Raw genomic sequence first — 16,577 nt, 5'->3', positions numbered from 1 at the left:
TGGATTTTTACCTGAAACTTTTGAAGACATCGGGTTCCCCACTTTCTATAAACAGTGGACAAACACATCATTTGGTCACATCGTTTGTGCAGATATGGACTTTGAGAACAGCGATGATTAAATCACTGTGATCTCACCTCACAGCAAAGTTGTAAAAGAAATGGTTTCTTCCCCTTTTTTCCATGGAATTCGTTTTCCGATTTACAGCAATTTTATAATAACAAAGATGCACTGACGTTTCTTGCAGGATATAAAAACGTATAAAAAAGAGATTAGATCTCCCAGAACAGGACACGTATTTAATGGGTGTACCATAAAAAAAAAAAAGAATACCTTTTGTTTCTTTTCAGTATTACTCACAATTATCGCGTTTGAAAAAGATTAAGAGATGTGTAACAGTCAAAAGTAAACATCATCCAGAGATCGTGGGGCCAACGATAGATCTTCGCCAGTTTAATGGAGAACACCTTGCTTTGTAACCGTGGGAACATTATTATTGTTGCTTCTATATTTATGTTTAATATGGCTAATTTTAATTGAACAATCCTTCAAATACTAAGGGGAGAAGGAGATCAAGTTCATCAACATTCCTAAGAGTACTTTGCTCAACATCTGTTGATACATCACCTGAAGGAAAAGGTGACATAGCCAATAAGTGGCATGAAAAAACTGCATCATTGTGAGGTTTATCGCATTACTTCAATCTCTCATTACTCAATAGCTAGATTTTTCGCCAGCTTTTTTCTGAAGTTTCAACGTGAGGAAGAGCATAAAATTTTGTCATATTTAGACGATGCACGCAAGCATGCTTTACAACCTTTAACATGGGGTTTTTAAGTGAGCTATTCATAACCCAAAGAATGTATGATTCTAGGGCACCCCGCACTGAATACGAATATTGGAAAAAGCCTGCATAAAATAGGTTCAAAACTTCATCCTGTGATTAAAAAGATATCATACAAGTAACTTAACTGAAGCCAGGGAATACACGTGATGCTGAAAATTGTAATTGCTTTGAATATCACTCGATGAACTTGTCTCGCCTGTATCTGTTCCTGTTGGGGATTCAACTAGAAAAAGAAGCTTCTATAAGTATTCTTTCTTTCTTCAGTTTACTTTTCAAACCCGCATTTTATTTTCAGTTGTGTAACTTGCCTTGAACATCGCTAGTTGAGCTTGTCTCGCCTTTATCTGTACCCACCTGTTAAGGAATCAATTTAGAAAAAGGAGCGTCAATGAGTTATCTTTCTTCCTCTAGCGAATTTTTAATCCAAGGGTTATACTTCATCTGTTCGTTTAGTCAAAAGCTTTCTTTTGGATAGTTTTTTAAACCAAATAAAACACTGCCCAGAAGACAATAAAAACCTGAACTTTTTGTGAAATTTTTTTATCTGACTTTTACCGATAACAAGTCTGGTTTAGTTGTTTTTATGGTAAAGTACTTGTACTTAGGTCATTAAATTTAATTCATATGCACGTACTAGATGCGGTACTTGTAGTCAGTGATGAAAAAGCTGCAAACAAGAAAATAAAGCAATGATTTGCAAACCATAACTATCACAGAAGCCTTACTGTACTTGTGTACTTGTTGTGGTGTGTAGTCTTTAATAGTTCGGTCAAAGCAGTTTTATGAACAGATTTTAAAAACATCAAAAAGGCCTTCAATGTAACAATATTCTCTTAAACCAGCAATAGTCTTCTCAAGAAAAAAAGGTGACAACCGATATAAACTGGCTTACACTATTTTTGAAGAAAATCAAAATGGCGTCTTTCCATGTTCGCCCGATGATGAGGTTGGGTGCTATTGCAGGTCCAAGGGTACTTCTAAAAAGTATGTATACTCGTCGACGTGTTTCAAGAGTGATTTTTCTGGTCTATTTTTAACCTTCAGTGGTGTTTTTTTTGTATCGTCTCTTTTCGTTTACACTACAAAATATTTCGCTGACTTGCTTTCATAACCCCTGCACATAAGCCGGCCCTTACCAAATCTACATATATGTGACATATATATGTTACATATGTATGCCACATATATGTGCCATATATGCCACATATATGTGGCATATATGTCAAATATATGCCACATATGTGTAACATAAATGTGGCATATGTAGGAATTTGGCACTCATGTTGCATATATATCACATATATGTGACATATATATGTAACATATATGTAACATATATGTGGAACCTGGGAACCACAAATGCACCCTTACCAAATCTACATATATGTGACATATATGTTACATAAGTTCAATCGTTGCACATATATGCCACATATATGTGGCACACATGTGTAACATGTATGTCACATATATGTAGATTTGGTGAGGGCATGCATATGCAGGTCAACCTAAAGGCATAGATGTATTATAGTTGATAATAGCTAGCCAAAAACAATTGCAGTCAATAAAGAATAACCACAATCCTTAATTGAGATCACAAAATCATATATTTCTGTAAGGCATGGCTTTGCGAAACCTGTTAATATGTAAAGAAAATAGAACTGATATATATATATATATAAACGTAAAAAACCTTATCCTTGAATCATGGAGCTTTGTAAACAATCATTTGAGAAAATAAAAATTAAAACTTCGCACTAAAACTTCGTGCAAAGTTTTAATTTTTATTTTCCTAAATAATTGTATATAAATATATATACATATATATATATATATAAGTAGAAGCTTGTAAGGGGTCCCACAAACAATGCTGATCAGTCTCAAACGCGCTGCCTGGAGGATCACTGAAGCGATCGTGGGCTCTTGAAATAACGTAAATAAAAGCAGAAATGTAATGGTCAAGAGGCCAACTCCAATGTAGCTTTATTGGTTTATTAGCCCAACGTTTCGACCGCCTCGGTCTTCCTCAGGAGCATACTAATTACATACTAATCACATACTAATCTTATTGTAATTAGTATGCTCCTGAGGAAGACTGAGACGGTCCAAACGTCGAGCTAATAAACCAACAAAGCTACATTGGAGTTGGCCTCTTGACCATTACATTTCTGCAGTTCTTCTAAATTTTATGAGCCAATCTTTTTTCATATTAAACAGTTATATAAAACATCAACAGCCTGTATATGCAAATGAAAAGCTGTACCCAAATGTAAAGCAAGAAAATACTCATAGACATATATCGTTGTGGCAAACAAAGCATATAATTGTATTCCTCCTTAAACAAAGTGAATGAGTGTTTACATCAATAAAATGGCCTGAATTACAACGTACAGCATCAAAGTGATGTATTTCAGTTTTATCCTACAGGCAAATTTTATTTCCATTTGTTGTTGGATATATGGCTATATGCAATAATGATAGAGTTTAATTAATACAAATGAAAATAAAAATTGAACCTAGGATAAAACTGAACCACAACATGTACACCAGTGACATGTACTTGGTAAATTACAGGTCAGTTGGAGAAACTTCTCTTGAGTTAAAGCACATCAATTGCCACAATCAAGTTTTTTTCTATTTTCAAGGGCATTATAGATAAAAAAAGCAGATAACAATCTCCCTCAATGGATGGTCCCCCAAATATGCAACATTCAAAAACATTAACTCAGAACCCATCAAACAATAAACCAGGCATTCAACTGAGAAAATGATAAGTCTATTGCCCATATAGGTTGCTGATGAGTGCATGAACTTCAATGGAATGTATTGGACAAGATTAAGGGTCATAAAATGCAAGTGCATGCTAACGATATAGTGTCAACATTCTTTCCTTTTTGAAATTCCTCTGTGGCATCCTGTGCACGTGTCCTGGATGGTTTTTTGCAAAAGGGCCACTTTTGAGTTCTTGAATTGGGACTATACAAATGCTGTCAAATGAGAAGCAAGATATATACTTAGAATCATAGATTAGTTTGTGATATATCTTAAATATAGTAATACTAACAAAAGGTTGCACTCATTGGAACCCAAAAAATTCCCTGACTTTTCTCTGACTTTTCACTGACCTCAAAACATTTTTCACTGACCTTGAATTAAATTAATTACCAAATTATCGAAAGCACAGTGCACAAAATATTATTAGCACAGAGTTAAGCAGGGTTTGATGGTTTGTTTTATTTCCTTGGGGTGCACAACTTAAATATAAAATGGCTAAGGCTTAAGACATGCAGGGAACGATTTACGAAATTTCTCGGAATAGCATAGTTCTATTGTTCTATGATACACTTCTCCATCGCTTTTAAGCTTTCTATCCGATTTGCTACACTTGATCGACTACTCCACAAACCTCTGTGGAACCCTCAAATCAACATTCCCCTACTTTTCACTGACTTTGACGGGAACTAAGATTTTCCTTGACTTTTTGCAAAATTCCCCAGTAACTCTTCCCTGACCTTGAAAAATTTGCGGGGTTTACAGAAAGATGTAAGGAAAATTAAAAACACGATCACCCACTTTTCAGCTTACCTTTATATATCCCCCTCAATTTTAAATAGAGAAATGCTCGGGCCTCCATATTACCCTCACCATTCAACGTTTGTGCAGATTTTGGAAAGATTTTCGTATAACCCCCTACCAATCAAAAACAAAGCTGTAGTCCCAAAGGAAATATGTTGTTTTTCCTCTGCTTTCCTTTATCCAAGAATTGAATGCATACTCAACTATGGGGATATAATATGGAAGTCTTGTCCAGATTTTTATATTACAGACGTTTTTTGACATTGCCTACAAACACTTTTCGCTCTGTTTGCCCCGTTTCCAAAATGGCGGATTTTAATAAACAGTTATATAATAATAAACAGTGTAACGTGGAGAAACACTTAGCTAGAAGCTAGTTTACAGGTTTTCCACGAAACAAGTTAAACAAATAATTCAAATTGAAAATAACGTTGTTAAGAATCCCAACTGGCCGAAGGCAAACCAGTTAGCTATATTTCAAGCATGGCCGAGGATTTGAAATTCGGGGCTAATCCAAGTAGTCGCCAAGGCGGGACTTGAACCCAGGAGCGACAGATTGCAAGTCTGGCACGCTGACCACTCGACGATGCTGCCCTCCTTTTACCGCGAAAAGATCTATTGCAGCATGGAAAAGCAAACACTGTACTGTCCTTTGTTATTTAGTGGCCTCTGTATTGACATCAATGAAAACAAACGGAAATTTCGGCTCATCCTCGGTGTAAAAACCTGTAAAGCTCACGAGTGACGTAAAACAAAGACAACAAAACATTAAAAACAAAAGCGTACAGCAAAACAATTCCTCATGACACAAAGAAAACCTCATCAGGTTTTTACACCGAGGATGACCCGAAATTTCACGCTCTCAAAACATGCCGAAGGTAGCGAATCTTTATGGCAAAGTTGAATCCGCAATCGGCCTAGCTTTCAAACAAAATTCCTCTGGAACCAAGGTACAGCGGAAAGCATTTATTCGCAGCTAAGACAACTATCCATATAACGCAGTTAATTTTGCATGACTTATCAAAGCCGTTAGCTAAGCGAGAAGGCGCCTTTGTTTCTCTCATTATGAGAAAAGTTGTCCAAAATGGGAGAACACTAGCGAAATTTATCCGATGAAACAATGCTTCGGCACTTGCGACTCAAAAACTCCCGCTCTTGTCGACGCTCTTGTCTAGTCACATGAATATTACCACGTGATGCGTGCCCTCAGGCATTGTGGACTTTCGTGATGAGAGGGCATGCGCTTTACATGCCATGTAAAATGGTGGAACGTTAAGAAGGCGAGATGGCCACAACATTCATCGAAGAGAAGTATCCCTTCAAAAACCCAAAAGCACTTTTTATCGACAGCAGGATAAAACGGTACAACTTACCTCAGATGAAGATGAGCAAACTCCCGAGGAAAGTGGGAATGTTTCGCTTGGAAATCGCAAATTAGAGTATTCAGATGACCGTGATGACAATTAATGCGGACTTGAGTATGTCGGAGACTATGTCAGATATGTCATTGCCTTCATCTCCGGACCATCAAGGAATGTCGTCGCCTGAAGACAACAGCAATGATATTTTGGACATGAATTGGAGCGGTGACTCTGAAGGTGATGGAAGAAGCTATCGCGAAAGCTTTTCAGATGATGAAGAGAAATCAGTTGGTGGCGACATCTCCAATCAAACAGAAACTTTTAAGGATCCCTTTGTGTACCCAGGTTCACTACTTAAACCGTCTGAGAGCGTTCTTTTGATCCTTACTTTGGTGGTTGCTCGCAATCTAAATGGAAATTGTCTTTTAGGTGTAATTGCTTCGATTAATTTGCACTGTATTCCTGGATTACTTAACAATTAAGTGTGTCAGCTCATTGAATGCTCTTAAAAAGTACTTTGCAGACTTGATACATGCATGGACCATAAGGTAGAGCTGTACACAAGCCATGAGACCCACACCATCAGAGCTTATCCTTGCTATATGGTTTGCCTGTTTTAGCTACATGTATTTAAAGAATTAGTGGCACCGAAATTCAGGTATTTCTCTTTGGTATTTGTAGTTCAGAAGAATCTCACTTTGTATCAAATAATTTAAGCAATTTTGTTATGATGACAGCATAAATAACCCAGCCTAGCTTCACCAAAAACTTGGATTGCATTAATTCATTTGAGAGAAAGGTTCAAGCAGGATACATGCAAGCTATCGTTTAAGTAGAGGCTGATAGTTTCTAAAAGAAACTGTTTGGGGCTGCGTCAGTAGGGGCAATGAAATAATTTGAATATATCAACAAAGTTGAAATGGTAAATTGGCCACTGTTACGATTATAAAAGCTGACGTTATCATTTAAGTAGGATTGGCAAAATGTTAAATATTTAATAGTTCACAATCAGATCTGCATGCATGAGTATATATAATGTGCTTATAGAGATTGATATAAGCACTTTTCCATTTTAAGTTTATTATTCATACAGTGTAATAAAAATGAAAACAGCACTGCATCATGTAATATTTGAACCCTACAATGGAATTAGGGACTCCTCAATTTACTGTATCAGTCCATGCAAGGCTATATCAATAAATATGAGCAAACATAAATGCTACATATATGTGCAAACTTGCATACATGTTACATATATGTTTTCATCCTCGCCAATTTTCATATATGTCACATATATGCAGACATATGTGACATATATGTAGAAATGACTGTAGCATTTTAACTATATGTCACATATATGCACATATATGTGACATATATGTGCAACAACTGAACCTATGTCACATATATGTCACATATATGTAGATTTGGTAAGGGGGCCTGCATGGAACATTTTAGTATTTATGTAATCATCGGTTGGTGATGCATGATTCCAAGCCGTTAATTCCGTACATGACTTCTTCAAAAGGACTGTAAACGTTCTCGAATGCAAACAGATTTATTCATGTAAATAATATTCATTTGTATGTCATACATTTTCCTAGATCAATACAAATGCTGCAAGCCTTGTTTTGCTTCTGCAATTTTCTCACAGCAGTCTCGGAAACTCTCCAGTGAAGTGGCAGTAAAAGGTAACAAATTGTACATTTATTGAGTTAAGGCCTGGGTTAGATGTCGTACTTCACTTGGGTTAAATAAAATCCTACTTTATCAACCGTAATTGATTTTAACTGGCTGATTTGCCCTAGACACCTATCTATATATGAGTTGCTATTAACAGTACGTTTAGATTTGATCTCCACAGTAAATTTGATGCAGCGCCTCTGTGGAGTATTGTTTCGCAACTGAGTCTAGGATGTTATAGCTATGGCAAGCCAATTGTAGCAATATTCAATACCAAAATTCAATGAAATTCAATGAAAATATTAATATTAAGCTTTTTTTACTTCAGTTGTTTAATCTCTGTCATCTTGATCATTAAACAGAGGATGCAGCAGTGGCTCAGCTGTCAGAGTTTGGACAATACGTGGCCAGCATTCTGCCAAAGTACATCCAGCAAGTTCAAATGACACAAACCAAAGAACTAGAATTACTCATTGCTCCTGAAGGAATTATCCCTGTTTTGACTTTCCTCAAAGATCACACTAATGCACAGTACAAGTCTCTAGCTGACCAAACAGTTGTGGATAAATTAGGAAAGCCTTATAGGTTTGAGGTGCAACACAAAGTAAAACATAGAATTAAGAATATCATTATGTCAATTGTGCTTTTTTATTTTGGGGAAGTACAAAGTTTATAATTAATACTATAATCACCTTTCAGAGGCCATTGTTTGATTGTTTGAATAATGTGTCCCTAGCTTTGTAAGTTTAACTCATTGTTATTGCAATTTGTGTGTGTTGTTTGAATGTGTGTCTGTTTGTGTGTGAGCCTTAATAAATTGAATTAAAATTAAGCCTAGGTGCTTTTGGGGAATATGTTTAAAAGAAAAAAAAAAGCTGGAGTTTTCAATTCCTGATTTTACACACTATCAGAAGTGATTTCCTGAAGCTTTTGTAAGTTTCCTGCATGTAGGTGTGTATATGTTGTAGTTCAATTGTATCCTTGGTTCAAATTTTATTTTCCTTTGTTCTCGGTCATGTTAATGTATGATAATGATTTTGAAACAAATGAAAATAAAATTTGAACCAAGCATGAAATTGAACTACAACATGTACATGAGAAAATTTTAAGTTTAATCTCTTTTTATCTTGCACAGATTGTGTACAATTTGCTCTCCCTGAGATACAACTCAAGGATCTGTGTCAAAACTTATACTGATGAACTAACAGCAGTTGATTCTGCTAACCCTGTGTTTAAGGTGGCAAACTGGTATGAAAGAGAGGTAAGTATATTGATATGAAAGTACTGCAACAGCATCAATCAAAAGCACAATTCAATTCTTTGTTCTGGCTTAAGTCTACAGTTCCAGCTTCTTGAAAACTCTTTTAATTCCAGAACTCTAAATCGTACTTTTAGCCTCAAGCCTCACTCCTTGCCTGAGAAAGACCCATCTCTTTGAAACAAAAAAATTATTCCTAGAACTTATAAGGTCTACTTGGTGTAATACCAGGTCTAATAGAGGCCCATTTACATGAAAACAATCACAAAAAAAGATATTCTTTTTTGAAAAAGAATAGTTCTAAGTGAAAAGTGTTATGACTGTATCATGTGGATTAATTAGAACTAAAGTCAAAGTGTGAACTATATATCTTATTAACCAAGCGCGAGGGCCATACTGGGAGAATATTGGCCCGAGGTCTTGACAGTACGGACCGAGCACAACGGGGTCCATACAAAAAAGACTGAGGGCCGATGTTCTTCCAGTACAGTCCCGAGCAAGCTTGGTTAATAAGAGATTTATTATACAACTGAAGTTCAAAGGGACACAAGTGTGGTATCATTCGGGACCATTCAGGACAGTGCCCGGTCCAATACTTAGAGAATATTGGACCGGCAATAGAGTATTTTGATTGGTTGATTTTAGTTATTGGCCCTCTGACTGCCCGAGTCGTGTAATAAAGTATTGTTATGTTCTGGTCACAGCTCAATTCATATAGGGGTCCTCTTATTTTTTGCTGGAGTAAAATAAAAGAAGTTTCGATTAGAAGAGTTCCCAACTCGTAAGTGCCCCCACCCTTGAATATAAGCATATGTAAAATGCTTAATGACTTTGTCTAACCTAAAGGCTTAATCTGTATTGCAAATGAACATTTTTGGGAGTAGTTTCTGTCTTGTGTAAATCCCAAATGTTTGAAATATTCTAGCAAGGCATCTGTTGATTTGTGTCAGCCCTAGTAAGGGATTCATTGTGAAACTACAACATTTACCCTTTTTTGTGGCAGATTTGGGATATGTATGGTGTATTCTTTGCTGATCATCCAGACTTGAGAAGAATCCTAACAGACTATGGATTTGAAGGACATCCATTTAGAAAGGACTTTCCCTTAACTGGTTATGTGGAGGTAGTGATAGGCTTTATTTTAATATGTATCACATATTTATGTTTATAACAATGAGAAATTTTTTATAGAGAAAAATGTCAGACAGTTTTCACAAGCAGGGGTTGAAGATTAATGTTGAATAGAGAAAATTTAAACCTCAAACTTTTCTAGTTCACAGGGCTGGATGCTCTTCAAGCAAAGCTAGATAGATCTCATCTCTGAGCAACAAGTCTCTCTCCACCCACGGAAGGGTAAAAAACGGGTATCAAGAAATTATCAGGGGAGCCTGGTGAAATGCCTGGGGTAAGCTTGCAATGAACTGGCTTCCCATCCAGAGGGGGGAGGGGAGGGGAGGGAGAGAAGCAGTTAACTCCTAGTTTCTTCTTGCTGAGGAAACTAAGATAAGCTCCAGGTACCGGTAGGTGGGCCACTAGGCTTGAGTACAGACTTTCACTCCCAAGATCTCCTTAGTGATTCTCCCTACTGTCTGCCATATAGTTCTTATGATGTTAGTTTGGAGAATTTTGTATTTAATCAACCTAAAATCCACTGATTTATATTTGTCTTTATTCTCATCTCTTGTCTGCTTGGTATTGTATATATAATATATATATATATATATATGTTGTAAGGAGAAATTCTACATCAGCCACTCATGGGAGTCAACTTTCTACTCATGTAGGATTAAAGTGATGTATTATTTATTGATATTTTAGGTGAGGTATGATGATGAACTAAAGCGTGTTGTTTGTGAACCAGTGGAAATGGCTCAAGAATTCCGCAAGTTTGATCTCCAGTCACCTTGGGAAAATTTCCCAGCACACAGGGAGGAAATTGAAGCTGCACAGCAAAGTCAACTTCCACAGGGAGACAAACCTGAAAGTAGTTAAGGATGAAGTATCTCTGTAGTACTGATGTGTAATTTCAGGTTTCATAACAAAGTGCAATTTTCTATAATTGATCGGTATGTGAACATGTTCATCCCCCTTGTGAGGTTATTCTGAGTATGTTGTGTATTTTCTACTTTAAAGAAGAAAATATAACAATTTTATTGTAAATAAATCAATGCAAACCAAAACAAGTGTGTGGCCTTTACTAATAACATTAATTTTATTTTTAATTTCTGTTTTGTTGTTAGGTGTGAACCTAAGTGCAGTGCAGATTTTAAAGGTTAACAAGTGCAATTACTTTTGAATTTGGATGAACTTTCAGTTTGAAATCAATTTTATTCAGCAAGGCTTGAATTAAACTTTTTAACAACTGCTGTTCAGATGTAAAAGTATGGGTGGCTAAGCTTGCTAAGCTAGCTTGCTTATTTTGAAGCATTACATGGAGTAGTCAAGGGAGATCAGAGACAGGAATTACTCAAATTCAAAGTCAGCTGGCTTTTAACTGAAAGATCTTTCATTGCATAATCTGTCTTGTGGTAAAACATTCAGACATCTTTGGTGTCATAAGGTCCATTGTTCCCTTGGTGTTGTTTGAGGAGTCACCTCAGAATCGTGCAATACATGCAGCTATATCAAATGTATAAAGGCTGATAGTTTTGAAAGAAACTGTTTGGGGCTGCGTTGGTGGGAGTAACGAAATAATTTGGATATATCCACAAAGTTGAAGTGGTAAATTGGTCACCGTAACGATTACAAAAGCTGACATTTCGAGCATTAGCCCTTCATTGGAGCGAATGTACATTGATCTTATCACTTGTGTGATTTGATTATTGTTATCCATTTTTGGCACAAGACTAAAAGTTACCATTTGATGGAGTATTCACAAGTGTAACAAAAATGTAATTTGATGTTGCACTATAAGAAAGTGGCTTTCCTTTAAGTTGCAAAACACTATTGTGAAGTTTACTTCACTCATTTTTCCTTCTCTCTCAACAGAATGAAACACAGTCTCATTTAAAGTTTACCACAATACCTTGTATATTGCATGCACTCACAGTTTGATGTTCCGACAATATCTTGGTAACATACACTAACAAATGCACATTTTGTCCACAACTGGGGCATTCCCAATCTTTCTGCCTCTTTTGTAGGAGCAGGAAGACCATCTGTAAATTACAATGATCTTTGTAATTACTGCAATCACTTAAAAAGGTGAGACTCCCAACAATCACATGGAAAGTAAAGGGGAAGACTGTCTGAACTATTGGTGGTCCTGTGACCATAGCAATCAAAATTGACTGCATCCTTGTTGGAATGATTACTAAGCATTATAATCCCTTCCTGGCAGTTAAAGCTTTGCACATTACTTAAATAATAAAATAATAGATACAGTGCCCACCTAAAGCAGACAAACACAGGCCATTGGTCAAAGTTTGTTATTATATATGGCTGGCTCTATGGGTCAGAGGGATTTAGCAAATTCTGTCCCCTGTTTGGCTACCAGGGCAGGCAGGATGGGCTTGGGTTACCTAACAAGATAAATCTTTTCCAGTAGGTGTTACAGCTTGGTTATCTTAAAATGCCAGTCAAGGACATTAAAAAAAAAAAGGAGTTTTATAAGTTATATTACAATTCTTTTGAACAATAGAAAGATAAATCCATCATTGATCAAGCTTGTTTGAGTAAGATGGCTGGGACTTAGCCCTACACGAAAAGTATTAACAGATATCCTGCCATACTGACTCCACACTCGGTTAATAACATACATATTCCATATGTAATAACTAACAGCAACTGCCTGATGGTGGAGAATCTTTTTTTGTGTCCCCCTGCCCCACATCAATCTCCCCAAATTTTTTCAAATTACTAGGTTCTGCAATTTTTACTAAATATTCTGCCACTGACTGTATAAGCTCTCTAATTCCAGTATCTGTCTTTGCAGATGTTTCAGCCTTGTATTGAAATTTACAATGAGGCCAGCCTTGCTCTATGTGATTACAGAGTATTTTTTCAGCATCTCCTTTTTCTACACTCGGAAACTCCTTGTCAATCTTGTTCCCTACCAACACCATAGCAGCACCATTAGTATGCTTTTTAGCATCATTGTAGTAGATCTTAAGTTCTTCTAAGGTTTCCATTTCTTCACAGTCATAAACTAAGAGCACAACATTACTTCCATGGTAGTACTGTCGAGTCAAACCAGCCTCATATCTCTCCATTCCAGCCGTGTCATGAAGGTGAATCTGACAAAATCATTTAAACAAGAAACAAAATTACCCTTGACAAATTGACATCAACTCAAAATGATTGTTCCTTTCACCAAATTTTCTTTAGAGGGGTGGGATATGGGAAGAGTCTATTAAATTTTTTATTAAATCATGATCAGATTCTTTTACATGAACAAACTACCCAGAAAATGTGCCTTACAACCAACATAGGACTGTGCGCTTCAGTTGGTAGTAGGACCCAGTAGTATCAGCAAGGCACAGGTTTGAATTTCATCAAAGCCTAAGTTTTTTTTTCAGAATTCTTTTCTGCAATTTCCTCAGTGGCAGCTTGCCAACAAGAGTCATTTCTCCCACATTCAGCTCTCCAACTATTACATTACTCAATGATAAAAGGCTTGGCAGGAGGCTTGTATGGCCAAAGAACTACCAGTAGTAACATATATTATTGAATGTGGCGGTAGCTGGCCAATCAACTTGATCACTGATAATTCAAAACAACTTGGGAGCTACCTCAATAAATATACCTTGCAAATAGATTGATCATGTGTTCTGCACTTTGACCCTTCTCTGAATGTGCAGTTCCAGAAAATATCCATACCCCCAAGGAAGGTTGTTGGAAGTTCCCAGGGGGAGGGGGTCATGGGCTAAGATTTCCAAGGGTACAGGGGCTCACATCGAGGCTTCTGTGGGGGGCATGGATATTTTCTGGAACTACACTATAAAGGTATATCACCACATACCGAGAAATCATTATTCCTCCATTATGTAGTAGGGTAATGAAAGTTCATACATATGCATCAGGTACTCATACTACCATATTTATTCATCTATAAGCCGAGTGGTTTTTTCACAAAACTTTACCAAAATCTCAAACATTTGAGTTGGAGAAGGGTTCTCGGCTTACAGCCGAGTGTTTTTCCAAACATAATTTTTACGAAACAGCAAATTCAAAGGAAACAGATATATTAGTCTATAAGCCGAGATATTGCATGCAGAAGTAAATAACAAAACAAGTTGAAGTTGGTCATTGACTTTAAATATGTGGTTGCTTCCAAAGAAGCAGTTTGTTGTTTTCAGTGCATAGTAAATACAGCTTAGTGTTCATCCTCAGTGTCGGCGTGGAATTCGTCCTCCACCTCCTCATCAGCTAGTTCTGCCGTTTATTCCGAGTAGATTGCTTCATCTTTCATGCCATCTAGAGTATGAGAGATTCTGCAGGTTTTGAACGAGTGTATAGTAGTATGGAGCTTGCGAAAGTGTTTTAAACATTTCGAAGCTGACCAATCAGAATTGCCCATTCTCAAGATTGGTAAACAAACTTGTTGATCATCACATGTTACGGTGTTGAAATTTGTGATCATGCACGTAAAAAGAAAACTTATCTTGGCTTCTCTGCTCTGTAAACGAATCAAGTAATGTCTCATCCACTGTCCACTGAGCCGCGGATATTTCTGAATGTAACGGCCCATCGTTGTGCGTTTCGCTGACATCTCGAGCTCTCCATTAAAGAGATTCTCTTGATCTTTCCTCTAGCGACTCACTGATGACTTACTCTCTGGTTATCTCAGAATGTGTTTTAGACGGCAATACTGCATTGAAACTCTTTTCTGTTTCGAAACTTTTGCGTTCATTTCAGTTTGTTCGAGAGTGAATTTCTTTAAATGTGGTCTCGGCTTACAACCGAGTATTTTAAATTTACGTGTTTTAAGAACCTTCCCAATTAAAACAGACCGAAGTTTAGGGTCTCGACTTATAGATGAATAAATACGGTACCCCTTTTCTGGCTTGACCACCCATATGCATATTTTTACCCATTATACAGACACGAAAAATCATTTTTAGGGAGCCAAAATCACACAGAACGATATGGCAATCACTTGAACCTATCAGTTCCTCCAATGCTTATATTTTCATTTTTTTCTTACCATGATAGTTTTCTCTTTAACTTGGACTCTGACCATTTCTTCTGGCATATGTTTAAATTCAAATGTATTAGCCTTGAAACCATTGCCAAGAACTCGGTGAAAAATGGACGTTTTACCAACTCCACTCATTCCACACAAAGCAACTTTGTACACACCTAGTTCCTCAGCGCCACCTTCAGCCATGTCTAGATTTTCCAGTGAGAATTTGGCTATTGAAACTGAAAACGATTAATGTTGAATTCGGTGCGTGTAAACGGTAGTTACTAAAAGTTGGAATCACCTGAAACCACCTGAAACCACCTGAAACCACATGAAACCACCTGAAACCATCTGAAACCATCTGAAACCACCAATGAAACCACCTGAAACCATCTGAAATTACCTGAAAATTACATGAAAGCACGCAGACATGAACGCAGACCGTAGACCGCAAACCGCACACCGCAAACCGCACACCTCGAATAGCCACGCCTCGAAAAAGGTCTACACAGTGTGTAATTAGCAGATTTATCTCTCTTCCCTTTGTTATCAAACGAGATCACTGAGTGCGTAAGCGAAACTGCTATGTAAACATTGGAGTTGAATTCTTATTGAACATATCGCAGTTACGACCGTCCACTGTCGAGCCGTACCAGTCTTGCATAGGTTATGTGTGTGCCTTTTGAGTCAGTCGACGTGTGCGCAATCAGTTTTCCTTTGTGTATACAGTGTGTAATTACCAGATTTATCTATCTCTCTTTTGTCATTGATGTTATCAGACGAGATCTCGGAATATCTGTTTTAACGTTAAAGTACTTCTACTATATGAAATCATTTTTGGTACAATCGTACAAAGCAACTCAGGTGTCTCGTTAACACAGACCTCAAAAACGCAGAACGCAGACCGCAGACCGCGCAGCTCGAAAAACGTGTACACAGTGTGTAATTACAAGATTTATCTCTCTTCCCTTTGTTATCAAACGAGATCTTGGAATGCGTCGCGAAACTGAAACTAATTTCATTGTCAGTGACAGTGAGATAACAGATAAAAATAGACGTAAAGTAGAGTAAATTAGCAATACAGAAGCTTTGCGTCATGCTAAAAATTAAGATACCGATTTGCGATAATGTTTAATTCACGTGGGTTTAGATAGCTTCTTGGGTGGTTTCAGGTAATTTCAGATGGTTTCCATGGGGGTTGCAGATGGTTTCAGGTGGTTTCAGGTGGTTTCAGGTGGTTTCAGATGGTTTCAGGTGGTTTCAGGTGATTCCAACTTTTAGTAACTACGGCGTGTAAACATGCCTGCCATATTGAAAAACAATAAAGCGTTGATGTTAGGTCCATATCATAGGTAGTTACTAAAAGTTGGAATCACCTGAAACCACCTGAAACCACCTGAAACCACCTGAAACCACCTGAAACCACCTGAAACCATCTGAAACCATCTGAAACCATCTGAAACCACCAATGAAACCACCTGAAACCATCTGAAATTACCTGAAAATTACATGAAAGCACGCAGACATGAACGCAGACCGCAGACCGCAAACCGCAGACCGCAAACCGCACACCTCGAATAGCCACGCCTCGAAAAAGGTCTACACAGTGTGTAATTACCAGATTTATCTCTCTTCCCTTTGTTATCAAACGAGATCACGGAATGCGTAAGCGAAACTGCTATGTAAACATTGGAGTTGAATTCTTATTGAAGATATCGCAGTTACGAC

The 16,577-nt window shown here is 37.2% G+C and overlaps 2 protein-coding genes and 1 long non-coding RNA gene across 3 annotated transcripts in view; 1 reads left to right on the top strand and 2 right to left on the bottom strand.

Annotated features, from left to right (window-relative positions):
* LOC148734271 (uncharacterized) overlaps nucleotides 1-1,102 on the bottom strand; it is a 2,582-nt gene extending 1,480 nt beyond the window's left edge. Inside the window, exon 1 of the long non-coding RNA XR_015999105.1 lies at nucleotides 12-1,102. This is a non-coding gene — a long non-coding RNA (uncharacterized LOC148734271). The remainder of the gene's footprint in view (nucleotides 1-11) is intronic.
* A 646-nt stretch (nucleotides 1,103-1,748) lies between these two features.
* Nucleotides 1,749-10,908, top strand: LOC148734270 (NADH dehydrogenase [ubiquinone] iron-sulfur protein 3, mitochondrial-like). The gene is made up of 6 exons (XM_088754610.1): nucleotides 1,749-1,831; nucleotides 7,389-7,475; nucleotides 7,830-8,059; nucleotides 8,603-8,728; nucleotides 9,729-9,848; nucleotides 10,544-10,908. Exons 1-6 carry the CDS (start codon nucleotides 1,762-1,764, stop codon nucleotides 10,715-10,717), a joined length of 807 nt encoding a protein of 268 aa, XP_088610736.1. The 5' UTR covers nucleotides 1,749-1,761; the 3' UTR covers nucleotides 10,718-10,908.
* A 569-nt stretch (nucleotides 10,909-11,477) lies between these two features.
* LOC148734269 (ras-related protein Rab-18-like) lies at nucleotides 11,478-16,043 on the bottom strand. The gene is made up of 2 exons (XM_088754619.1): nucleotides 14,871-16,043; nucleotides 11,478-12,960 (listed from the first exon to the last, which is right to left on the bottom strand). Exons 1-2 carry the CDS (start codon nucleotides 15,051-15,053, stop codon nucleotides 12,502-12,504), a joined length of 642 nt encoding a protein of 213 aa, XP_088610745.1. The 5' UTR covers nucleotides 15,054-16,043; the 3' UTR covers nucleotides 11,478-12,501.
* Nucleotides 16,044-16,577: the final 534 nt, after the last annotated feature.

This window comes from Stylophora pistillata, chromosome 3 (genome assembly GCF_964205215.1).
Source record: "Stylophora pistillata chromosome 3, jaStyPist1.2, whole genome shotgun sequence".
NCBI lineage: Eukaryota > Metazoa > Cnidaria > Anthozoa > Scleractinia > Pocilloporidae > Stylophora > Stylophora pistillata.
Note: the sequence above shows the minus strand (reverse complement) of the source record. Positions and strands in the feature narration are given on the sequence as shown.

Bases quoted from the DNA above. Each gene is read 5' to 3' on its own strand.
- LOC148734270 (XM_088754610.1), top strand. From the start codon at position 1,762: ATGGCGTCTTTCCATGTTCGCCCGATGATGAGGTTGGGTGCTATTGCA. The intron at 8,060-8,602 runs GTGCAACACAAA...TATCTTGCACAG, and splicing joins GAAAGCCTTATAGGTTTGAG to ATTGTGTACAATTTGCTCTC. The intron at 9,849-10,543 runs GTAGTGATAGGC...TTGATATTTTAG, and splicing joins CCTTAACTGGTTATGTGGAG to GTGAGGTATGATGATGAACT.
- LOC148734269 (XM_088754619.1), bottom strand. From the start codon at position 15,053: ATGGCTGAAGGTGGCGCTGAGGAACTAGGTGTGTACAAAGTTGCTTTG. The intron at 12,961-14,870 runs GTAAGAAAAAAA...TGATTTTGTCAG, and splicing joins TTAAAGAGAAAACTATCATG to ATTCACCTTCATGACACGGC.